Below are 26,888 nucleotides of genomic sequence, written 5' to 3' on the forward strand. Positions count from 1 at the left end.
TGAGTACATAGGCTTTTATTAAAATGACCACACACATCAGTGCACTAATCATTTATAGATTTGCGTGCTCATGCTCATCGTATCCAATAGACAGAAATGTTACTGGCATGTGGGCAGATGCATTACGCCTTCAATGCACGTCTGACGCATTTCCAAACTGCCAACACGTCTTCCCCTGCTACATATGAACTCAATTACATCATTATGTTCTGAATACAGCTTATCATCGCTGACATATCTGAAGTGAATATTGTGTTTGCTCATGTCTTCTCTATTTACAGTGCAGGGTTCTGTAAGAGTTAAGAGAAAAGATTTTGTTAATGTCAGTACAGTACACCAATGCAGGAATGCACAACATATATCATATATAACTATTCAAGTCTTGATTACAAAGGCACAGTGCTTAAAACCAAGCAAGTCTGATAAAATGCAATCTGTATCTGTATCAAAACTCCAGATATAGTACAGACCTCACACAATATCAAATTATGAAAGTCTAATGTTAAATTGTCTTAATTTTCCCATTTTTTAAAATAACATAAAACAGAGCGCATCTAAGAACATGAAGCCCCCAAATTCTGCATCCTTTCTCAAATAAATTATGTCAACAGCTTGAAAGGCTGATTCCTGTGTAAACTCAATTTTCTCTAAATTTAAGAGTAAAAAAAACTTGGGACCCCTAAAATACTTTTACATATGCAGAATCTTAGAAAATACAACATAATATAGCTATAACTTACTGAGGCATCTCATCTGTCCAGTCCATTTACCATTTTCACAGGTTTTATATGGTGTACCTTCCATTTTGTAGTAATTTTGACAGATATACTCAACCCTTTCTCCATGGCTGTATTGCCTTTTAGTACTGATTTTGGTGTCTCCATCTGAGAGTGGTTGTGGTTTCCCACAACCCACAGGATCTTAAATAAATATAGACAAAAAACAAACAAAAAACTTGAAATTGTTAATATAACATTTTTTAATATCTACTCACAATACTATTAGTACCATTATGCAACATCTTACAGTAAATTTTTGTGTAAATCTTTTAGAGATTCAACTCTCCAAATTACTGGGGGTTTATTCCGACTTCTCTTTTTTATATTTACAGCTGTTATTAACATGAGCAGCTTATCTGGGCGCTTATTACTGACTGGGCTTCGCATATGTACATGACATTTCCTACACAGTGATTGTAATTAGGATCAACCGCAAGACTTGTCCAAAAACATTTCCCGTGTAATTTTTGCCTGAGTAAAAGTAACCGTAACTGTTTTGGGGATTAAAAAATGTGATTAAAGCCTCCTGAAATTGCAGTGCACTGTGACTGGATGATCTTTTCTTGTCACATATTACGGGTGAGTTGACATAGAAAAAAACTGGCTTACCTCCGCATGTTGGAAACGGATCGCTCCACTGTCCATTTGCCAAACATTCAACTGTTTTATTGCCTTGCATAAAGTGGTTACGTCTAAGGCAAGTAAAGGTTAGCTTTTGTCCTTTCTTTAGCCGATTGCCTTGTATGTGTGATGTGATTCTTACACTGTCTGATATTCTTGTGACTTTGCATTCATCTGTTTTAAAGAAGACAGTCTTTTAATCTTTCAGTTTAAAGTGTAATGCAGCAGTAGTCTAGACCCAAAGGAACCAAATAAAATGTAAATCTTAATCGTTATATAAGTTTAACAAATGAAATATAATGATTACATAATTGTTACACAAATATATGGACATTTAAAAAACATGTCAAATCACGTCAGCTTTTCTCAGTTAAAGTAAACCTACCAGAGCAGGATGGAAAGGAAGCATTCCAGTACCCAATTTCTAAACACTCGATTACTTCAGAACCTTCCAGTTTATACTGATCAGCACAACGAAAATGTAATGTGTCCCCAGTCCTTATCGCTTCATTCCCTTGTGGTAATCCAGTTACCTGCAGATTAGGGTCCATTACTCCAACTGCACAAGGGATTCCTGAAAACAATAAGTAAAAGTCATTATTGCGATTGTAGACATAATAAAGTTTTTTTTATTATGCCCTGTGAATGCTACTATTAAACATGGAGAAGCTTATTTAAAGATAACCAAACATGCATTTTGAGAGTTAAACACGAGCAAGGATACTTCCTTTATACTATTTTTATAGTTTTGCACATAGCGGCTGCAAAATGGCTCCATAGTGCTCCCCTCTGAATTGCAAGAAAGCAGAATGCAAAGAATGGACTATGCAGAAATATAAAGAGATCTACATCTTACTGAGGCATCTCATCTCTCCAGTCCATTGACCATTTACACAGGTTTTGTACGGCCCACCCTCCATTCTGTAGTAATCCTGGCAGATGTACTCAACCCTTTCACTATGACTGTACTGCAGTCTGGAACTTTCCTTCGGGTCTCCATTTGAAAGATGTGGTGGTTTCTCACAACCCTCGGCAGCTACAAATATGGGCAACAAAAATAGAAGTTTAAAAATGTTTTCATCACAATAATCACATTTCACCATGAGTGACACATCACTGACCTTGATCAATTAAATTAAATTAATTACGTTTTATTCATATACCAAGAATTCATAAAAAATGTTTTTGCAAGAGGCTTCATAATGTAAGGTGAAGACGCAAGAGCACAAAAAGATAAGGAAAGATAAATAAACTATATGAGAAAGAAGCAAGTCACAAATAAATAGAGGGGAGTGAAGAAGAAGTGCTAAAAGTATGAACCTCTAGTAGCATAACCTGAATGCCTGATAACAGCAAAAAGATGTACTGAGGTACTGGACTGTAAGTATATGTTCATGAGTTCAAGGTTCATGTAAGAAAAAAGCCGAAAGGTGTATTAGGTGTCCTAAGTCAGTGTTTCCCAACCTTTGGGAGCCACGGAACATATTTCACATTCGAAAAAACATCACCAAACAAAAATGCCACAAAAGTATATTGATAATTTTTACCTGCACACCAAGCATAGCAGAATTGGTTTGATCTGCTCCCAGTATACCCTTTTTGCTTTCTTCTGACCACTACTCATGCTAGGGCCTCCATCTGGGTCAGAATTTTCCCCAGGACCAGGTCAGACTGATTACTTTTTCTTTTCAAATATTTATCTGTTGCTATTACGTGCTCCATTGTTTTACAGCATGAGTATTATGTAATTTCTTCTTTGTCTTCTTCTGTTTTAATGGCAGTTGGCAACCCATTTAATTAGAGCAGGTAGTTGTACTACCCTCTATTGGAAGAGAATGAAATTGTTCTGCCCATTACACCGATCGCTTAGAGTAGTAATCAGGTGGAATCAGATAATCTTCCATGGCACACTTGATCATTGCTCACAGCACACCTATGTGCTGCGACACAGTGGTTGGTAAACACTGTCCTAAGTGACTGGTTGGGTTATATACAAGCACCAGTTCTTGCTTTATATGTCATGTGATACCATCGCAGGTGCAATATGGATCCACAGGAATTGGTACAAATCTTGAGCAATATATATTTAAAATGTAGTACACAGGGTATATACAGCAAGCTCATTTCTCATACCTAACAGGACGACTGAAATTTTCACATTTTTCGAGTGTAAGCAGAGGACCTTATAAATATACACTGTTAAGCTAGTTCAAACTACAAATGTCGATAAAAGTAACATTGCTGGTGTGTTGACTGAAAGACTTACTTTCACATACTGGCACAGTACTACTCCATCCGTCCAACTGACAAGTTCGGGTGCCATCGCTATCTCCCATTGTATACCTGCAATTACAACTCATATCTCATTTTGTATTTTCACCCACACACTAAAATTTATAGAGTACTTGAGCAATCATTTTGCTTCCAAGTAACCATTTTACAGGATGAGTTCCTGCCCCAAGTGGAGGAGTTCAAGTATCTCGGGGTCTTGTTCGCGAGTGATGGGAGAAGGGAGCCGGAGATCGACAGACGGATTGGGGCTGCAGCTGCAGTAATGCGGACGCTGCACTGGTCCGTCGTGGTGAAGAGGGAGCTGAGTGTAAAAGCGAAGCTCTCAATTCACCGGTCGATCTACGTCCCTACCCTCACCTATGGCCACGAGCTGTGGGTAGTGACCGAAAGAACGAGATCGCGGATACAAGCGGCAGAAATGAGCTTCCTCCGAAGGGTGGCTGGCCTCTCCCTTAGAGATAGGGTGAGAAGTTCGGCCATCCGGGAGGGGCTCAGAGTAGAGCAGCTGCTGCTCCACATCGAAAGGAGCCAGCTGAGGTGGTTCGGGCATCTGACAAGGATGCCCCCTGGGCGCCTCTTGGGTGAGGTGTTCCAGGCATGTCCCACCGGGAGGAGGTCCCGGGGCAGACCCAGGACACGCTGGAGAGATTATATCTCTCGGCTGGCCTGGGAACGCCTTGGTATTCCCCCGGATAAGCTGGAGGAGGTGGCTGGGGAGAGGGAGGTCTGGGCCTCTTTGCTTAGGCTGCTGCCCCCGCGACCCGGCCCCGGACAAAGCGGATGAAGATGGATGGATGGATGGTAACCATTTTAAGTTGTCTTGAGATCGGACATCAGTGATTGGACACTGAATTATTTTTAGGTTTTCCCTTGTACCTAAACCACTTAACACTGTTGATCATCTGCTGTTCACTTAAGCCTCATCGGAAAAGACCTGAGTGGAAGTGTGGCCATTCTTCAGGAAGGGAAACTGGGAGAAAAGACTGAGGTATGTCAACCTAACACAAGAAGTACAGCAAAAATCAGCAGAAACAGATCTTGGAACTCACTTTCACAGTGAGTTCTAAATTTATGTTTAAACATTTTTAAAAATAAGCCTGAACTCTCTTATGCAAGCTTTCTTGTAATTTCTTTAATGCAGTCTTAGGAATAATGTAGTTAATGTAGTCTGCCAGGCTTCTTCAAAGCTCCTTTGAATAACGGCTTCCTTTTATCCCATTCTTGTTGACATTTTCCAAACAGCATTGTTGTACGGGACTTTTGTCTTAAAACAACTTGAAGAGTTTCTGTTTTAACACACAAATATAAGCAATCCTCATGGGACTTTCAGAGCGTGTACATTATGTCACTGAATTATTATAGATCCACATACCCTAGATTGCAAAAGTATTTGATAGCTGTTCCAAAAACGAGCTCTTCTCCGCGGATAATTTCATAATAGCCATTGGGAACGTCCTCAGGGAGTTCACATGGCTTTACTGAAAAAAAAGAAAAGAGAATATTTTTCATGAGTAAGTATGAATTAGACCTTATTCTTCTCTTATTATTGCTTATTTTTAATTGAAATCAGGTGCTTGCCGACAGTGACATAAATTTTTTACAAAACTCTTTGTTAATAACAGTGTTGAAGTGTGGGTACAATGTTATTGATGCAGGGATTTGAGGAAGCGATTTGCTATTTTCATACAATAGATTACTGTTAGCAGCATACTGCAGCAGTTTTACAACTGTCTCAGTACAACTCTTTCTAATTCCAAAAAACTAAAGTTTTGGGATAAAACTTTGGTAATTGATATTTTGTGAAATGTTATGAATTGCATCTTAGAAGGGATTAAGGATTATTTGTAACCCTATAAATACAGTCATAAGAGTAACAGCAAAATAGCAGGCAAACCATTTAACTTACAGTTGCATTTTCCCTGACGCAAACTCTCCCAGCCAGTATTTGTGCATATATATCTGAGGGTTGGACCAGATATATAACCAGTCTCGCATGTGAAATGTATCACATCTCCTTCGCGGTACTCAACTTTTTTAGTATTTTCTGACACATAGGAGTGAGGAACATTTGGAAGCCTTGAACATACTGAAAAAAACAACATGGAAAGAGACATATACATAGATTGACCAAGGATTCCAAAATTACATCTACATTTATATGTAATATAAATGTAGATGTAATTTTGGAAGAGATAGTAGAACAAATAAAAAAGAGGGTAAGTAGAAGTACAAGAAATGTCTTCTCTTTTAAACTAAACAAAGAACACAGCATTTAAAAAAGTCTGACTTACCGTTTTCTGAGAAAGAAACTTCCACATGTCCCCATAGATGGAGAAACAGAAGGATTAATGACAGTCGCATTCTGTCAAGTGGACTGCAAACCAAATTTTCACTGTGCACAAATCCTTTGACAAACTGTGTGTTTTCTGTGCAGAACTGCTGTGTGTTTATCACAGTATTTGAGGCCAATGGTTAAAATATGGACTTCCCTACTGGAATTGCACAAGCCTCAAAATGACATATCGCAAACAACAAGTTTCACTGAACACGCCAGAGGAGTTCACAGACAACAATTCACAAACCTCACCCTATAATAATTTATAGACTTTATAGAGTTGATTTCTTTCATTGCCTATAAAATAATTTCTAACATTTTACAAAAGAAGGTTTGTGTCCTCTTTCAAACATCATATAAATTAATCCGTCTATTTTTATAATTAAATTAAAATATGAGATTAATTAGTCCTGAAAATATAGACTGGTGTATGATGCTCAAAACAAGTTTGCAAAATGTAACAGATGTTATATCTTATTTTGTGATAGAATGATTAGTGTTCGCTGAAAAGGCTACTGTGCAGTTTAATCACCACGACTAGTAAGTCATAAATGGAGATGGTACTGAGGTACAAAGTCCATTGTAAAAGTCAGCCAGAGATTCAGGTCGGTAAATAGTTTTAAAGAAGTTGTTGTTTAAGAGAACATCTTTAAATTCAAACATAACCAATATCTATGCCCAGGGGTCGGCGACCTGCGGCTCTTTAGTCCTTATAGTGCGGCTCCGCGTGGTTTGGGAAAATAAATTAGAAGTATTTAGCTGAAGTGTAATTTATTTATGTTAGTTCTTTTTTAACTTGTAGTTCTAAATTGGAAGATTATTGTGACATTGAAATATACAAATAAAATTATATTTTATTATTTTTTCATGCTCAAAATAAGCGTCACACTCCAGGAGACCGGTATACCTGCCAAAACGCCGTGCATTTATCGAGACTTTCAACCCCAGGTAGGCCAATTATGGATCTTCGGATCCACATTATGTCAGCAGCTATTCTCCTCCGTGAACGATGTTAAAAACAAACACTGCTCACGCCTCACAGATGACAGCTTACAGTCCTGCGTAAAGATGAAAGTGACTTCGTACAGCATTTGCAGACGCTGTGCGCAGAGGTTCAGGAGCAGAAGTTCCATTGTAAACATACCACAGCAGACCCGACGATGTTTCCGTGAACATGCTTTTCAGCATCTCTTTATTGACCACTTTTCACACACAGTTGCTGTACGCATACAGCCGGCTGTAGCTTTTCAGCTCACAGCCCAACACATACCAACACAACAGCATAGATAGCACAGACATTAAGGCGGTGAGGCGTGATTGCTGGTGCCTCTCAGATGCTTCCGCCTCCCCTGCAGCGGCGCTGCAGACCACGCCTCGCCACACACATTAACCAGGTAACATACATAATTAGGCAGAATTTTGCAAATATCTAGTTTTCATCTTTCAGCAGCATAGTGCTTTTTTTCCAATTATTTTTTAAAAGCCAGGTCAAGGCTCCAAAAGCTCAAAGGCGACATAAGGGTGGCGGCACACAACAGTTTTTGTTTGCTACATGGATCATCTTAGTTCAGGTTGGTGTCTTTCCTTTTGTAATATTTCTTTAAGAGTTCAAAATGTGTTAATTACATAAATGTAATTTTCTCTGTAGCAGCTTAGTTGTTCACACAAAGCATAAAAGTAAAAAACAATATATACAGTGTTATCTTAATTTTAGATGTCAAAAAGTATTTGCGGCTCCCAGTGTTTTCTTTTGCATGGAAACCGGGTCCAAATGGCTCTTTGGGTGTTAAAGGTTGCTGACTCCTGTCTCTTTTAGAGAAATTTTCAACCAAGATGAAATTTAGTTTTGAAAATTTGAAAGAACTTTTGTCATATTTGAATTTTTAGGAACATAACACAGGACATTATATATCTTCAGCCTCTGCTTGTTGTTCACCTTTACCATATGATTTTCAATGACTCCATGTAATGAATACATGGTTTTTCATTAAACTCCTTCATGTAAAATCTTACACATCATATACAGAGTCATTACATGATGAAATACAAAAATATAAACATATTTTAGTGTTGTATCATACTGAGACATTTCATTGATTTGGTCTATTCACCATTATTGCAGGTTTTGAATGGCTCACCTTCCATAGTATAGCAGTAGTTTTGACAGACGTACTCAGCCTTTTCATTATTTCATTGTTCATGATTTTCATTATTATGCATGGACCTTATGCAGTGCATGGGCACTGCTCTTTCTCCTATGAGGCCACATAGTCAGTGTGTCATGTTTAGACTCTGGGCTTGTATCTGAATGTCAAAAAGTGACGGAGTGGAGAGTCCAACTGCAGGTGGTACCACTTCGGGAGGGTGGAAGTTGACCTTGTTGTCTCCAGGGAGACAACACATCGCCACCTGTTCGTCTTCCTGGAAAACGGCAACTCTCCACTGGTGTTGGTCCACAGGGATTGGTGCAGGTTGCTGCTGTACGGGAATTGGTCTTCCTTTGATCCAACCCTGCTTTTCTTCCAGAGGCTCTGTCAAATGCCACCTATCCCAGTCAGCTGACCTATGGACAGCTCCCACTCAGGGCTGGGACTGGGTGACAGCTCAGCTTTGTGCCATGTTGGTGTACGTCAGCATAGTTGGGAAGGTTACTTTTTTTTTTTTTATGTATTCATTTATGCAAGTTTCAAAATTTTTACACATTCACAAACAGCGGGACAGAGGAACACAGACAATAAAGACAATAACAACAAAAAAAAAAAATCAAAAACAAAACAGGAGCAAACAAACAAAAAAACAAAAACAAAAAAAAAAACAGAGCAACAAACCCCACAACAGGGTACACGGCCAGCACTTATTAAAAACAGCAGAGAAGAAAAAAAAGCAACTGGTATACATGTCAAACAACTCACAATCTAGTGAGTCCAATCCACAAAATCAAATCCAAAGATCGCTAGGAGGAGCTGATAACAATTATGCAATAACAGTTATGGGCAACAGCTCAGAATGAAAGCAGTTAAAACAACGTGGTCAGGACCCAGGGCGTGGACTGTCCTTCTTAATGTGGTCTATAAAGGGCCCCCATATCTTCCTGAACTTCTCCATGGAATCAGACGTAGAGAACCGAATTTCTTCCAGGTATAAACAGGAGACCATCTCCTCGAGCCACCTCTTGAAGCAGGGAGGGGAGGCAGATTTCCACTCCCCCAGAATCAGACGTTTGGCAATCACCATACCAAACATGAGGGCCTGTTGAACAGCAAAGGGAAGTGCCAAGGAGTCGCCGGAGCAGCCCAGGATCACCATAAGACAGTCAGGATACAGTTGCCTATCATAAACAGTGCTATAGAAACTAAAAATACTAGTCCAAAAGGCTGTAAGCGTAGAACAGGACCAAAAAAGATGGCCAAGAGTACCGTCCAAAAGTTTACATTTATCACATTTGGGGGAAACGTTAGGAAAAATCTTGTTCAATTTGGTTTTGGAATAGTGCAGTCTATGGACAACCTTAAATTGAATTAACTGAAGCCGGGCGTTAACAGAACATAGTTTTATCCGGCTTAACACTTCAGCCCATAAATCGTCAGTGATAACCAAACCAGTGTCCCTTGTCCAAGCCTCTTTAATATGGCAAGAGGGGGCTGCCGAAGAAAAAGGTTAACAAGCCGAGAAATTAAGTGTTTTGAGGTGGGAGGTTCGTTCATTATATTGTAAAAGACATGCTGTATGGGGATGGTATCTAAATTTGAGAATGCTTGCTTGACATAATTCCTAATTTGTAAGTACCGAAAGAAATGACTTGTAGGGAGATTGTACTTTGTCTGAAGCTGAGCAAAAGAGGCAAAATGATTGTCAATATAAAGATCCTTTATAGCAATTAACCCTTTGACAGGCCATTGTTTGAAAGCAGCATCCATTGTACTAGGCGTAAAGCTAGGATTGTGGCAGATCGGGGCAAAAGTTGACACTACCGGGAGGTTCAAGATTCTCTTAATTTGATTCAATATTTTTATGGAGTTGCAGGGAAGGTTACTTTTAAAATAAATTCCACTACTGGTTACAGAATACATGCCTTAAAATGTAGTCTGTAATGTATTCCATTAAGTTCCTAAATGGAAGTAAGGTATTCTGAATATTTTGGATTACTTATTATATTGTAATGCTTTTAAAAACTACATGAATGTACTATTGCTGTGTGATTTATTACTGTTACTGAAGGCTACTGCTTTTCAGAACTGCACATGATTAATGCTAGCCATCAAATCTAACAGCCTGCAGTCTATGAACTAACCTCAGCTAACGCCAGCTAACAATGTTAGCTTGGTGGCAAGTAGTTTTCAGTAATAGCAATAAATCACACAGCAATAGTACATCAAAGATGCTGAAGTGGCACATAACCCAGGTAGCTACCACAACTAAAACTAGGTAGTAGCAGTAGGCTAATGTTAGCTTTTAAGAAAGAACTTACTTCCAGATGTTTCTTTAGCTTGGAGGTGGAGTCTTTTGACGCTGAGAGCAGCTTGGTTGCTGGCAAACAGACTTTGCATTGCACTGGTCAGATTTCGCCCATCCCTTTCTTCTCTAAATGTGAAGTGGTGTTGGAATTTCCAAGTAAGAAACGCTTTCGAGCCAGCACAACTGTTGACTCTGTTGTGCTGGCTCCGGGTCAATTGTGTAACTGACACCACCAGCATTATTAAGACGCTTACATTAGAGCCTCTTATTGCGTGTTTTGTTTTGGTTTCTGGCAATGTATGGAATTACCAGAATTAGAGAGGGGATAGCCTAACATACGAAACAGGAAAAGACTGTCGTGCAATCCATTAATTTCAACAAAGTAACTGTATTCTAATTATCACCTTTTTAAATGGTAACTAACGGAATTGACACTATAATCAAACGATGTGTCCAAACAACAGTCGGAGGTTCTGAAACGGGACTTTACTGGATTATTAAATACTGTAAACTCTCTGAATGCAGCTGTATTCATCAGTGGACCTGTACTGCCCGTCAGAAGAGGAAGCGAGAGATTCAGCAGGTTGTTTGCACTAAATAAATGGCTTATATCAGCATGTACTGACCACTCAGTGCATTTTATCAACAATTTTAATAATTTTTGGGTATGCAGGCATCTGTTTAAAGCAAATGGATTAAATTTTAACAAGTCAGGGATGAAACTGTTCACCTCCAACTTGTTTTATTCCATATGTCATCCATCTGTGCTTGGTGCCAAGGCTGAGATAAACGAGGAGTTATCTCATAAAGAGGAACAAACAATACTCCAAAAACAGACAAAGCCCAGCAGAAACCTTGAGGAGGAGCCTCATCTGCCCCCACCCCGGAAGAGCTTCAGAAAGGAGAGACATCAGAGGCAAGAAGAGGGGTCCCTTTTTGCCTCCAACTCTCTCAACAACACCAATGACCAGGACCAGGGACCACGACCTCCTCCAGTCCCCCAAACCCCTGACAGGCCATCACCCTCCTCACCCTCCCTTTCTCCCTCCTCCCCACACCTGAAATTCACTGAGGAGATGATGGAGCGGGTCAATGCTGGGCTCAGATCTACCCCCCGGCCCAATCCCTTTTTGTCCCCCATAAACCCCCCACCAGAGCAGCCAAAGGTTTGCCATAGAGCCCCACCCTCAACAGAGCAATCGAAGTTACTTTGCCCAGCCTCGCCCCCCTTAGTTCCTCCTTACCACCTTCATGCTCTGTCTCCGCAGTCTGATGTGTGATGTGTGAAGGGTCTGGGCTGCGAGGATTATGGCAGTGGTGACTTTTCCCAGGATAAGCTGGGACCCTGTTTACTAGAAGGTTTTAAAATTTCTGTACTTTTAGGTGACAGAAGGAGACATGTGGCCTGGTCAAAACACAGAGAGCTGCACCCTAAAAGATCTTTATATATAGTAAACATACCTTGTGTGCCACAGACTGCTCCCAAACACGAGGGGGCAAATAATACCTATAAAACACTTACGTTGGCTTTATTAAACGTTAGATCTTTAGCTGGGAAAACATTTTTAATTAATGATTTAATCACTGAGCACAGTCTTGATTTTATGTTTTTAACTGAAACTTGGTTGGACCAAAGTAACAGTGGAGCTGTTCTCATCGAGACGACCCCTCCTAACTACAGTTTTATCAGTGAGGCCAGGGTGAGCAGGAGAGGAGGGGGGGTTGCTGTCTTATTTAATGAATCATTTCAATGTAAGCAGCTATCTCCTGGAAGTTTTCAGTCCTTTGAATATGTGGCTTCACAGCTGAAAGCCCCATCCAAAGTTGTGTTTCTTAATGTTTACAGGCCTCCCAAATACTGCACAGACTTTTTTAATGACCTCAGTGAACTGCTGTCTGTGATCTGTGTTGATTTCGACTGTGTAATTATTGTTGGGGATTTTAACATCCATGTGGACAACCCTCAGGACAAAGGGACTAAAGACCTGAGTAACACTCTGGGCAACTTTGGGCTGACTCAGCATGTAACAGAGGCCACACATAATAGAGGACACACTCTTGACCTACTGATCTCCAAAGGCCTGAGCATTTCAAAGGTTACTGTGTCTGATGTGGGCCTGTCTGATCATTACTGTGTTTTCTTTGAAAGTAAAATTTCAGCCCAGAGTGATCACAAAACGGTGTATAACTGAAAACAGTAGTGAGATCTTTAACCAGGTCTTCCCATTAACACTTGGCCTGTCCAGAGGGTCAGTCAATGAGCTCGTCAATAGCTTCAATGCTAACATGTTAAATGTAATGGACACCATTGCTCCCGTTAAGGTGAAGGTTATCTCTGGAAGGAAAAAGTCTCCATGGAGAAACTCTACACTAGTGAAAAATGAAAAAAGAGAGTGTAGGAAAGCTGAGCGCAAATGGAGAAAAACAAACCTCCAGGTTCATTATGACATCTATAAAGAGAAACTTCACAATTATAATTTACAACTGAGGAATGCAAGGAGGTCCTACTTCTCTGATATCATCATCAAAAACAGTCATAATGCTCGTGTCTTATTTTCTACAGTTGACAGGCTAACAAACCCTCCTGTGTCAGTGGCAGCTGAACTTCATTTGACCATGGCCTGCAATGACTTCGCCAAATTCTTCACAGACAAAATCCAAAAGATTATACAAGCAATTGGTACATCAACAGCAGATTCAGGATATGTACTGTGTCCACCGAAAAACTGTTTAAACACCATCAAACAGTTTCACCCTATTAACAGCAAAGACCTGGAGGACATCTTAGGTCAACTGAACTCCTCCTCTTGCTGTCCTGCCAACATTATTTTTTCAAAAAGGTCTCAAAGACTTTAGAGTCAGACCTGTTACAGATCGTCAACTTTTCTTTAATGTCAGGTGTGTTTCCAGAACCACTAAAAGCTGCTTTAATTAAACCTATACTGAAAAAGGACAATCTTGACAAGACACAAATGAAAAACTACAGGCCAATCTCAAATCTCCCATTTTTAAGTAAGACCATTGAAAAGCAGTTTCTCAACAGCTCAATTACTTCTTAAAACAGAATAACTGCTATGATGCCTTCCAGTCAGGTTTTAGACAGAACCACAGCACTGAAACCGCTCTGACCAAAGTGATTAATGACATATGTCTGAATACAGACAGTGGAAAAATGTCAGTCTTAGTTTTGCTGGATCTCAGTGCAGCATTTGATACAGTTGACCACAACATATTACTCAAACGACTGGAGAACTGGGCAGATATTTCAGGAACTGTACTAAACTGGTTCAAAACATACTTAGAAAACAGGAAATACTTTGTATCAATAGGTTACTTCACATCTGAGCAGACTAGTATCACATGTGGAGTTCCCCAAGGTTCCATCTTGGGACTCCTTCTGTTTAACATTTACATGTTCCCACTGGCACAGATTATAAAGAACAACAAAATAAACTATCACAGCTATGCAGATGACACACAAATATGTATCACAATGTCACCAGGAGACCGAGGCCCTGTACAGGCTCTTGGTAAATGCATTGAGAAAATTAATGACTGGTTGTGCCACAATTTTCTCCAGCTAAACAAAAACAAAACTGAGGTAATAGTCTTTGGTGCCAAAGAAAAACAATTACAGGTCACCAGAGAACTTCAATCTATACATCTAAAAACCACAAACGAGGCGAGAAATTTGGGTGTAGTGATGGATGCAGACCTAAACTTAGAAAAACACATTAAGACAATAACAAAATCAGCTTACTATCACCTCAAGAATATTTCAAGGATAAAAGATCTGATGTCTCAACAGGACCTGGAAAAACTAGTCCATGCATTCATCTTTAGTAGGCTTGATTACTGTAACAGCATCTTTACAGGTCTACCTAAAAAATCAGTCAGACAACTACAGCTCATTCAGAACTCTGCTGCTCGAGTCCTCACTAAGACCAAAAAAGTGGACAACATCAGTCCAGCTCTGAGGTCTTTACACTGGCTGCCTGTCCGTCAGAGGATAGACTTTAAAGTTCCGATGCTGGTCTATAAAGCTCTGAATGGTTTAGGACCAAAATACATCAGTGACCTCCTGACCTAGTATGAACCTTCCAGATCCCTCAGGTCAGGTTTTTTATCAGTTCCCAGAGTCAGAACCAGACACGGAGAAGCTACATTCATCTTTTATGCTCCATATATCTGGAACAAACTCCCAGAAAGCCTCAGATCAGCTGAAACACTCAGTTTATTTAAATCCAGTTGAAGACTCACCTATTCTCAGCTGCATTTGAGTAAAACACCAAATCCACACTTTTAAGCTTAAATTTCAAAACTTACATTTTAACTACTGATTTTATCTACTGTTTTTTAAATCAATTTTAAATCATGCTTTTTATTTGTTTTTGTTTTTTAATGTCTCTGTAAAGCACTTTGAATAACCTTGTTGTTAAATTCTGCTATATAAATAAACTTGCCTTGCCTTACATACTGCCCTCTCGCACCTGGAGAAGAGAGACACGTATGTGAGAATGCTGTTTGTAGATTACAGCTCATCATTCAATACCATCGTTCCCTCAAAGCTGGAAGGAAACTGCAGGAAACTGAGACACTGGTGCCAAGACAACTAGCTCACCCTCAATGTCACGAAGACAAAGGAGTTGATAATGGACTTCCGGAGGTGTAGGGAAGCACACACCCCCATCACCATCAACAGTGCTGCTGTGGGGAGAGTGAGTATCTTTCGTTTCCTAGGCGTACATGTGGCGGAGGATCTCACATGGTCATTACACACAAACAAAACAGTGAAGAAGGCACAGCAACACATCTTCTTTCTCAGGAGACTGAGAGATTTAGCATGAGCCCCCGCATCCTCAGGACCTTCTACCGCTATGACACTGAGAGCATATCTCACCACGTGGTATGGCAACAGCACCGCCTACAACTGCAAAGCTCTCCAGAGAGCGGTGTGGTGTTCCAAAAGGATAATTGGAGGTGAGCTTCCCTCCCTCCAGGACATCTACAAGAAGCGGTGCCTGAGGAAAGTGGGGAGGATCATCAAAGATTCTAGTCACCCCGGCCATAAACTGTTCAAACTACTTCCGTCAGGCAGAAAGTACTGCAGTATCCGGTCCCAAACCAGCAGACTGGCCACCATCAGGCCACCAGACTGCTGAACACTGACCACTAACACTTCATAGACACCTCACTCTCATCTGCCGGAACCTGAACACTATGCACTTCATAGTGCATAGTGTCGCCGGGGCGATCGTGGCTCAAGAGTTGGGAGTTCGCCTTGTAATCGGAAGGTTACCGGTTCGAGCCCCGGCTTGGACAGTCTCGGTCGTTGTGTCCTTGGGCAAGACACTTCACCCATTGCCTACTGGTGGTGGTCAGAGGGCCCGGTGGCGCCAGTGTCCGGCAGCCTCGCCTCTGTCAGTGCGCCCCAGGGTGGCTGTGGCTACAATGTAGCTTGCCATCACCAGTGTGTGAATGGGTGGATGATAGGTTGTGTAAAGCGCTTTGGGGTCCTTAGGGACTAGAAAAAAGCGCTATACAAATACAGGCCATTTACCATTCATATTCTACATATATGCTATTTCTTTTGCACAGTATTTAAACTGCTGACCTCTGTATATTTTACACACACACACACGCACACACACACACACACACACACATATGTATGTATATATATATATATATATATATATATATATATATATATATATATATATATATATATATGTATATATATATATATAGACGCACACATACAGTGGGGCAAAAAAGTATTTAGTCAGCCACCGATTGTGCAAGTTCCCCCACCTAAAATGATGACAGAGGTCAGTAATTTGTACCAGAGGTACACTTCAACTGTGAGAGACAGAATGTGAAAAAAAAAAAATCCATGAATCCACATGGTAGGATTTGTAAAGAATTGATTCGTAAATCAGGGTGGAAAATAAGTATTTGGTCAATAACAAAAATACAACTCAATACTTTGTAACATAACCTTTGTTGGCAATAACAGAGGTCAAACGTTTACTATAGGTCTTTACCAGGTTTGCACACACAGTAGCTGGTATTTTGGCCCATTCCTCCATGCAGATCTTCTCGAGAGCAGTGATGTTTTGGGGCTGTCGCCGAGCAACACGGACTTTCAACTCCCGCCACAGATTTTCTATGGGGTTGAGGTCTGGAGACTGGCTAGGCCACTCCAGGACTTTCAAATGCTTCTTACGGAGCCACTCCTTTGTTGCCCGGGCGGTGTGTTTTGGATCATTGTCATGTTGGAAGACCCAGCCTCGTTTCATCTTCAAAGTTCTCACTGATGGAAGGAGGTTTTGGCTCAAAATCTCACGATACATGGCCCCATTCATTCTGTCCTTAACACGGATCAGTCGTCCTGTCCCCTTGGCAGAAAAACAGCCCCATAGCATGATGTTTCCACCCCCATGCTTCACAGTAGGTATGGTGTTCTTGGGATGCACCTCAGTATTCTTCTTCCTCCAAACACGACGAGTTGAGTTTATACCAAAAAGTTCTACTTTGGTTTCATCTGACCACATGACATTCTCCCAATCCTCTGCTGTATCATCCATGTGCTCTCTGGCAAACTTCAGACGGGCCTGGACATGCACTGGCTTCAGCAGCGGAACACGTCTGGCACTGCGGGATTTGATTCCCTGCCGTTGTAGTGTGTTACTGATGGTGACCTTTGTTACTTTGGTCCCAGCTCTCTGCAGGTCATTCACCAGGTCCCCCCGTGTGGTTCTGGGATCTTTTCTCACCGTTCTCATGATCATTTTGACCCCACGGGATGAGATCTTGCGTGGAGCCCCAGATCGAGGGAGATTATCAGTGGTCTTGTATGTCTTCCATTTTCTGATGATTGCTCCCACAGTTGATTTTTTCACACCAAGCTGCTTGCCTATTGTAGATTCACTCTTCCCAGTCTGGTGCAGGTCTACAATACTTTTCCTGGTGTCCTTCGAAAGCTCTTTGGTCTTGGCCATGGCGGAGTTTGGAGTCTGACTGTTTGAGGCTGTGGACAGGTGTCTTTTATACAGATGATGAGTTCAAACAGGTGCCATTCATACAGGTAACGAGTGGGGGACAGAAAAGCTTCTTACAGAAGACGTTACAGGTCTGTGAGAGCCAGAGATTTTCCTTGTTTGAGGTGACCAAATACTTATTTTCCACCCTAATTTACGAATAAATTCTTTACAAATCCTACCATGTGAATTCATGGATTTTTTTTTCACATTCTGTCTCTCACAGTTGAAGTGTACCTCTGGTGCAAATTACTGACCTCTGTCATCATTTTAAGTGGGGGAACTTGCACAATCGGTGGCTGACTAAATACTTTTTTGCCCCACTGTATATAGATGCATACATATACAAGAATCACACTCGCATCTGCTGTACCAGTGTAACAGTAATGTGACGTGACAATAAAAGTGATATGATTTGATTTGGAATACAGTTACTCATATTTTGTATTTTAAATACATCACAGTGGTAAATGAATCCCATTACTCCCCAACACTGTACATCAGCCTTCCATACATATTGAAAATGTAAGGGAGTGCAGAGATCTTGAGTATCTCAGAGTATCTTGGCACAGCATGCATGCAAGATAGAGTTCACTTAGTAAACATGTAAAGGTAGAAAACAGACTCAGTCAGCTTATATGCTTTTATTAAAATGACTTCAGTGATCTAATTATTCACTCAGAATAATTACTGATAAGTTCGTAGACCCATTTCTATCTAATTTAGTACAAAAACACCATTACTGGCAAGTTGGCAACTGTATCACACCCTCGACCACCTCTGATGCATTCCCACTGCCCCAACATGTCTTCCTTTGGTACACACAAACTCAGTTTTATTATTTTCTCAATACAGTTTATCAACACTAAAATATTGAAACTGAATATTATGTCTGTTCACGTCTTCTCTGTTCACAGTGCAGGTTTCTGTAAGACAAAAAAAAGAAAGGCCTTTTAATGTTAATAAAATACAGGAATGCACAGAATATTGTGTTCTTTAAAGGACATTATGGGTATGATTTATTTTTTAGTTTATTTTTTCCTGCCTAACTATAAATGTCATTATCTTGTTTTTCTATGGCTATTTTACATGCCATCACTAACATAGATTTCTGTACTGAAATTTTGAAGAATAAGAAATGTTTAAAAGTCACATTTGGATTTAAACTGAGCTTTCTCTAAATAAGTGGGCCAGTTATTTAATTTATGTACTTATTTATTTTTGGATTTTAGAGCAGAGTTATTTGTTAGACAAATATTCAGAATTTTAAGTCAGAAATTTGCACACCTATATGGCTGCGGTGCTGTAATGTCAGCCATTCTTAAACTCTCTGTGAATTGTACTCATGACCATTGATCAATGACCATTTGTATATTATTGATCATGAAATTGACCTAACAGGCCACTGTTAGTCAGTGGTGCTAGTTTCAGGTTGAAAAAACCTGCGTTTAGTTGAGACTGAAGAAGTTACTTGGATGAGTGATTAATTATTTCGACCACTGAAAACACTACATCCACATGAATAGAATCAATCTTTTGGGACATCCTGCTACTTCTATCAGCAGTCACATCGTCAGTAAACACTGGTGACCCAGTTCATCTGACAGCCATACATGTTCATGCCATAATATTACCTCCACCACATTTCAAGTGTCAAGTGGCTTTTTTTGTTATTTCAACCATGTACAGTGGTACAGTACAGAGTGAAACAAGACAACGTTCCTCCGAGACCACGGTGCTACATATGACATGTAACAGACAATCAACACAGGACTACGTAAAGTGCAATCTGCAAATACTGCAAAAAAAACGGGTGGACACAAAGGAATTTGCTGCTCTTGACAACCTCCACAGAGCATCCATCAATGTTAAGTTTTACAGTGATCTCTGCTCTCCTGAAGTCAACAATCATTTCTTAAACAGGTTGTTGGTTATACACCAGTCCGTTAGCTATGCTGGCTTGTCGTTCTTGCTGATGAAATCCACTACAGTCATGTCATTGGCAAACTTGATGATGCATTGCTGCACAGTTGTGAGTCAGCAGAGTGAACAGCAGTGGGCTGAGCACACTGCCCTGAGGGGCTCCAGTGCTCAGTGTGGTGGTGCTGGAGATGCTGTCGCCGATCCGAACTGTCTTTCTGTCAGAAAGTCCAGGATCCAGTTGCAGAGGAAGGTGTTCAGATCCAGTAGGCTCACTTTTCCGATCAGGTGCTGAGAAATGATTGTGTCTATGAACAGCATTCGTACACTACTTCCTTATTATCCAGGTGGGAGAGGCCGAGATGTAGAGTGGTGGCGATGGCATCATGATGGTGACAGGCGAACTGCAGTGGGTCCAGTGTGGGTAGCAGCAGGGTCTTAATGCGCCTCATGATGAGGTTCTCAAAGCACTTCATCATGATGGGTGTGACTGCAATAGGATGGTAGCCGTTGAGGCAGGACACTGGGGACTTCTTTGGCACAGGAACCATGGTGGTGGCCTTGAGGCACCTCAGGGAAAGGTTGACGATGTCAGTGAGGACATCTGTCAGCTGGTCTGCATATTCTCTGAGTAGTCTTCCAGGAATGTTATCTGGACCAGCAGCTTTCTTTGGGTTAACTCTGCGAAGAGTCTTCCCCACATGAGCAGAGGTCAGACACAGAACCTGGTTGTTGTGAGGATCGGAGGACTTCCTCACCAACACATCATTCTGTGCGTCAAACTGTGCATAGAAGTTGTTTAGTGTGTCTGGTAAGGAGGAGTCACAATCGCAGGCAGGTGTTGTCTTTCTGTAGCTTGTGATGGCCTGGATGCCCTGCCACATGCGTGGCGTGTCACTGCTGTCTTGGAAGTGGCTGTGGGTTCTTCTGCCATGCGTGTGCTTCGCTGCTCTGATGGCTCAAGACATGGAAATATTTGTGTAAACAAGATCCAGCGCGTTTTCCCCCCTTCTCGCGATGTCCATGTGTTGATGAAATTTCAGAAGCACTGACTTGAGATTTGTGTGGTTGAAATCTCTGGCGATAATAAACAATCCATTGGGGTGTGCATTCTGGAGCTCGCTGATCGCTGATATTTGATAGTTCATATATTATCAAATGTAATATGCTTCAGATAATGCTTTTTCTCTCATTCTACATACTCTTCTTCATCATTCTATTACACATTAATCTTTGTTTCATCTCTACAAAGGAAAAAATATCTGAACTGTGCTGGCTCTTTTAGAGGTTTTGTGACAAAGTCTAGTCTGGCCTTCTTGTTGTTGGTATTTTTGTACTTGAGTGGACCAGCTGTAATCTATCAGTTTTTAAATTCATGAAGCATCTCCTGATTTTGACAGTGATATTCCTATCTCCTCAAGATTCTCGGGTAGATGTTGTGAAGTTGAAAGCATTCTGTGATTATCCACCCTATTTCTGACCTGGTTTTGTTTATCAAAATAAAACAATTTCTCAGATTATTGATTTGGTCTCTCCCAAGGTTTTCTGTGTTTCTTTCAAGTCTAATGATGACCTTCACTTGCATCAACATCTCTTTGGTCCTCATATTAAGAATGAAAAGACAACAAATGCAAACTCAAGATTCAGAATAAACTTCAAATCTTTTCTTCTTTTTCTGTATTTAATAAAATAAAAAGGGAACATATAAAAGGAACTGTAATTTACCGAGGCATCTAATCTCTCCAGTCCATTCACCATCGATACAGGTTTTGAATGGTCCACCATCCATGAGCAAGAATTGCTGACAGACATATTCAACTCCTTCATTATGTTGGTACTCTTGTTTAGTAGTTATTTTGGTGTCTCCATTTGAAAGAGGTGGTGGCTTCCCACAACCACAACATTTTATACTATTAGTAATATATTTTTTAGAATTGTATTTGTCATGGTCCTGCGACCATGACAGTATCATCACCTGCAGCGCTACCACCTGCTACTGCCACGCCTCAGCCTGAAGCTTCAGCCTCGCCTGGTTCTGGTCCAGCTTCATCCTCACCTGGCCCAGCTTCAGCTTCAGCGTCTGCTTCGCCTAGCCCAGCTTCAGCTACAGCTTCATCCACGCCTGGCCCGGCTTCATCCTCGCCTGATTCTGGTCCAGCTTCATCCTCACCTGGCCCAGCTTCAGCTACAGCGTCAGCTTCGCCTGGCCCAGCTTCAGCTGCAGCTTCTTCATCGCCTGGCCCGGTTTCATCTTCGCCTGGCCCGGTTTCATCTTCGCCTGGCCCGGTTTCATCTTCATCTTCGTCTGGTCCGGCTTCATCTTCATCTTCGTCTGGTCCGGCTTCATCTTCGTCTGGTCCGGCTTCATCTTCATCTTCGTCTGGTCTGACTTCATCTTCGTCTGGTCCAGCTTCAGCTTCATCTTCGTCTGGTCCATCATCAGCATCATCAGCATCGTCTGGTCCATCATCAGCATCATCAGCATCGTCTGGTCCAGCCTCCGTGTCTCCATCGTCTGGTCCAGCCTCCGTGTCTCCATCGCCTGGTCCAGCCTTCGTGTCTGCATCCTCGCCTGGTCCAGCCTCCGTGTCTGCATCCTCGCCTGGTCCAGCCTCCGTGTCTGCATCCTCGCCTGGTCCAGCCTTCGTGTCTGCATCCTCGCCTGGTCCAGCCTTCGTGTCTGCATCCTCGTCTGGTCCAGCCTTCGTGTCTGCACCCTCGTCTGGTCCAGCCTTCGTGTCTGCATCCTCGTCTGGTCCAGCCTTCGTGTCTGCATCATCATCTCCGCCTGCTGCGGTCCCGGCTTCCGTGCCCTCAGCCTCGCCTGGCCCAGCCTCGTTTGGGTCTGGAGCTAAACGGCCGTTTTCTGGACCGCTGGCTAGGCTACTGGCCGAGCGCCGTCGCCTGACTGGCCGCCGTTGCCTTCCGCACGGCCGGCCCCCGGACCGCCATCGCCTGAGTGGCCGCCGTTGCCTTCCGCACGGCCGGCCCCCGGACCGCCATCGCCTGTGTGGCCGCCGCTGCCTTCCGCACGGCCGGCCTCCTGAACTCTTTACGCGCCGCCGTTGCCTTCCGCACGGCCGGCCTCCTGAACTCTTTACGCGCCGCCGTTGCCTTCCGCACGGCCGGCCTCCTGAACTCTTTACGCGCCGCCGCTGCCTTCTTCGTGGACGGCCTCCTGAACTGTGCTTTGGACTCTGCTCCCCTGTGGGTTTTGTGTTCATCTTTGTTTTGGGACTCTGGGGCCTCCGTCCGTGGTCGTGGTCCGGTCCCTCCGTCCTGGGCCCCCTGCTGCCCGCCCGGATCTGGTGGTGTGTTTCTGTGGCTGTCGGGGGCCAGCCCTTGAGGGGGGGGGGGTACTGTCATGGTCCTGCGACCATGACTCAGTGACTTTATGTTTATGTACTTATTGTTATTACTTTCATTATTATTCATGGCTGTTTTGGGATGGTTTGTGTTTGGGATTTTAGACACTGGGTTCTGGGTTTGTGCTCCCTCTATTGGTCCCTGGTGTTAGTGTTCCCCTGTCTCGTCAGGTTAATCAGGTCCAGCTGTTTCCCCCATCTGTGTGTGATTTCCCAGTGTCTCTTTGTGTATTTATAGCGTGTGATTTCCTCTGCTCCTCGTCGCGTCGTCTGTGTTCCTACCTGTGTTCATCCTCTGTGTTACCCTGCGTACTCTGCATCTACCCTGTGAAATCCTCTGCGTGCTCTCCCTCTCGCCTGGTCCAGCCTTCGTGTCTGCATCCTCGCCTGGTCCAGCCTTCGTGTCTGCATCCTCGTCTGGTCCAGCCTTCGTGTCTGCACCCTCGTCTGGTCCAGCCTTCGTGTCTGCATCCTCGTCTGGTCCAGCCTTCGTGTCTGCATCCTCGTCTGGTCCAGCCTTCGTGTCTGCATCATCATCTCCGCCTGCTGCGGTCCCGGCTTCCGTGCCCTCAGCCTCGCCTGGCCCAGCCTCGTTTGGGTCTGGAGCTAAACGGCCGTTTTCTGGACCGCTGGCTAGGCTACTGGCCGAGCGCCGTCGCCTGACTGGCCGCCGTTGCCTTCCGCACGGCCGGCACCCGGACCGCCATCGCCTGAGTGGCCGCCGTTGCCTTCCGCACGGCCGGCCCCCGGACCGCCATCGCCTGTGTGGCCGCCGCTGCCTTCCGCACGGCCGGCCTCCTGAACTCTTTACGCGCCGCCGTTGCCTTCCGCACGGCCGGCCTCCTGAACTCTTTACGCGCCGCCGTTGCCTTCCGCACGGCCGGCCTCCTGAACTCTTTACGCGCCGCTGTTGCCTTCCGCACGGCCGGCCTCCTGAACTCTTTACGCGCCGCCGCTGCCTTCTTCGTGGACGGCCTCCTGAACTGTGCTTTGGACTCTGCTCCCCTGTGGGTTTTGTGTTCATCTTTGTTTTGGGACTCTGGGGCCTCCGTCCGTGGTCGTGGTCCGGTCCCTCCGTCCTGGGCCCCCTGCCGCCCGCCCGGATCTGGTGGTGTGTTTCTGTGGCTGTCGGGGGCCAGCCCTTGAGGGGGGGGTACTGTCATGGTCCTGCGACCATGACTCAGTGACTTTATGTTTATGTACTTATTGTTATTACTTTCATTATTATTCATGGCTGTTTTGGGATGGTTTGTGTTTGGGATTTTAGACACTGGGTTCTGGGTTTGTGCTCCCTCTATTGGTCCCTGGTGTTAGTGTTCCCCTGTCTCGTCAGGTTAATCAGGTCCAGCTGTTTCCCCCATCTGTGTGTGATTTCCCAGTGTCTCTTTGTGTATTTATAGCGTGTGATTTCCTCTGCTCCTCGTCGCGTCGTCTGTGTTCCTACCTGTGTTCATCCTCTGTGTTACCCTGCGTACTCTGCATCTACCCTGTGAAATCCTCTGCGTGCTCTCCCTGCTGTTCTCCCTTCGTGTTCAGGTTTGCCACTCCTTTGTGTAGTTTCACCCAGTTTAGTTCATCCGTAGTTCTGTTTTGCCATCTCCTCTTTATGTTTGTTATTATCAATAAATCACCCTCACACCTGAATGAGTGCTGCGCTTTGAGTCCTCCTTCCACTCTCCACACGGCCGCTGCCCCGGACCGTGACAGTACGACGCGACCACAACATGGACCCAGCAGCGCTTAATCCATCCAGGGAACTACAGGAAAATCTCATCGATGCCACACAGGAGCTGATCGACCTGTGGCTGGAAAGCCCGGGTGGCACGTCCCAGCGCGCTGTAGAGAGGCGGCTACAGCGTCTGGTGACTGGTCTCCCATGGCTTCTGGGCTCGCTTTGTTCGTGGGAGCGGGAGTTCCTCCTTCTGGACCTCGGTCTTCACCCCCCGTCTGCTTTTACTTCCGAGCAGTCCGAGGCGGTGAGCGAGCGACATGTTCTGGCTTCCCCAGATTCCGAGACTCTGCTTTCTGGGGCTATCCAGAGCGGGATGGGAGACTGTTCGGATCGCTTACCCACCTTTGTGGTAACGGACCCTTCGCAAGTGGGCGTGTACAGACCCTCTGTGAAACCGAGAGACTGTTTCTCTGCCGCTCCTTCTGAGCCAGGACTCTATCACCATTCTCCGGCTCAGTTCTGTGTCCAGCCACAAGCTTCCCAGTCTGTAGCTCAACCATTAGCCTCCCTTAAGCCACAATTTTCACACTGTTTTTCCACCGCCGTTTCTGAGCAGGGAGACAAACTGTTACATTACGGACCTGTTCCTCAACAGCTGGCAACATTAGTGACTGTTACTCACTCCGGGGCTTCCCCAGAGGCGGGGTTGCTGCCCTCGGCTTACTCTGGACCCCTGGTGGCCAAGATGCCAGCTGTGAACTGCACCGGGCTGTCACTGCCTGAGCAGGGTCAGTGCTCTGCGCAGCTGCAGCCCTCCGTATGTGTGCCAGAGGCCCACGTGCCTACTGGTTTTGTTTCATGTGTGCCAGAGGCCCACGTGCCTGCTGGTTTTGTTTCATGTGTGCCAGAGGCCCACGTGCCTACTGGCTTTGTTTCATGTGTGCCCCGGTGCCCACTGGTTCTGCGGCTGTTTTCGCTGGGGGGCCCGAGGAGCCCGTCCAGTCTCCCGCTTCGCCTGCTGGGGGGCCCGAGGAGCCCGTCCAGCCTCCTGCTTCGCCTGCTGGGGGGCCCGAGGAGCCCGTCCAGCCTCCTGTTTCGCCTGCTGGGGGGCCCGAGGAGCCCGTCCAGCCTCCTGCTTCGCCTGCTGGGGGGCCCGAGGATCCCGTCCGGCCACCTGTGGCTGCTTCTCCACCTGTGGCTGCTTCTCCACCTGTGGCTGCAGCGCCGCCTCCTGCAGTATCATCACCTGCAGCGCTACCACCTGCTACTGCCACGCCTCAGCCTGAAGCTTCAGCCTCGCCTGGTTCTGGTCCAGCTTCATCCTCACCTGGCCCAGCTTCAGCTTCAGCGTCTGCTTCGCCTAGCCCAGCTTCAGCTACAGCTTCATCCACGCCTGGCCCGGCTTCATCCTCGCCTGATTCTGGTCCAGCTTCATCCTCACCTGGCCCAGCTTCAGCTACAGCGTCAGCTTCGCCTGGCCCAGCTTCAGCTGCAGCTTCTTCATCGCCTGGCCCGGTTTCATCTTCGCCTGGCCCGGTTTCATCTTCGCCTGGCCCGGTTTCATCTTCATCTTCGTCTGGTCCGGCTTCATCTTCATCTTCGTCTGGTCCGGCTTCATCTTCGTCTGGTCCGGCTTCATCTTCATCTTCGTCTGGTCCGACTTCATCTTCGTCTGGTCCAGCTTCAGCTTCAACTTCGTCTGGTCCATCATCAGCATCATCAGCATCGTCTGGTCCAGCCTCCGTGTCTCCATCGTCTGGTCCAGCCTCCGTGTCTCCATCGCCTGGTCCAGCCTCCGTGTCTGCATCCTCGCCTGGTCCAGCCTTCGTGTCTGCATCCTCGTCTGGTCCAGCCTTCGTGTCTGCACCCTCGTCTGGTCCAGCCTTCGTGTCTGCATCCTCGTCTGGTCCAGCCTTCGTGTCTGCATCATCATCTCCGCCTGCTGCGGTCCCGGCTTCCGTGCCCTCAGCCTCGCCTGGCCCAGCCTCGTTTGGGTCTGGAGCTAAACGGCCGTTTTCTGGACCGCTGGCTAGGCTACTGGCCGAGCGCCGTCGCCTGACTGGCCGCCGTTGCCTTCCGCACGGCCGGCCCCCGGACCGCCATCGCCTGAGTGGCCGCCGTTGCCTTCCGCACGGCCGGCCCCCGGACCGCCATCGCCTGTGTGGCCGCCGCTGCCTTCCGCACGGCCGGCCTCCTGAACTCTTTACGCGCCGCCGTTGCCTTCCGCACGGCCGGCCTCCTGAACTCTTTACGCGCCGCCGTTGCCTTCCGCACGGCCGGCCTCCTGAACTCTTTACGCGCCGCCGCTGCCTTCTTCGTGGACGGCCTCCTGAACTGTGCTTTGGACTCTGCTCCCCTGTGGGTTTTGTGTTCATCTTTGTTTTGGGACTCTGGGGCCTCCGTCCG

General features: G+C 44.7%; 2 protein-coding genes and 1 long non-coding RNA gene across 3 annotated transcripts in view; 1 reads left to right on the forward strand and 2 right to left on the reverse strand.

The window, feature by feature from the left end:
- Positions 1-6,166, reverse strand: LOC146555104 (complement factor H-like). Its single transcript, XM_085252222.1, has 9 exons — positions 5,984-6,166; positions 5,599-5,778; positions 5,065-5,170; positions 3,667-3,743; positions 2,257-2,436; positions 1,786-1,974; positions 1,389-1,574; positions 741-920; positions 1-290 (listed from the first exon to the last, which is right to left on the reverse strand). The coding sequence occupies exons 1-9, from the start codon at positions 6,051-6,053 to the stop codon at positions 100-102; spliced, it is 1,359 nt and encodes a 452-aa protein (XP_085108348.1). The 5' UTR covers positions 6,054-6,166; the 3' UTR covers positions 1-99.
- Positions 1-26,888, reverse strand: part of cfh (complement factor H) — a 59,563-nt gene that overhangs the window by 12,365 nt on the left and 20,310 nt on the right. The gene's annotated exons all lie outside the window — the stretch shown is intronic.
- LOC146555105 (uncharacterized) overlaps positions 4,460-26,888 on the forward strand; it is a 25,551-nt gene continuing 3,122 nt past the window's right edge. The window contains exons 1-2 of the long non-coding RNA XR_014889220.1: positions 4,460-4,493; positions 4,611-4,680. This is a non-coding gene — a long non-coding RNA (uncharacterized LOC146555105). The remainder of the gene's footprint in view (positions 4,494-4,610; positions 4,681-26,888) is intronic.

The sequence above is a fragment of the Mchenga conophoros genome, linkage group LG17 (genome assembly GCF_057382185.1).
Source record: "Mchenga conophoros isolate Kocher_MC1m ecotype Shallow Benthic linkage group LG17, M_conophoros_male_GT1.1, whole genome shotgun sequence".
NCBI lineage: Eukaryota > Metazoa > Chordata > Actinopteri > Cichliformes > Cichlidae > Mchenga > Mchenga conophoros.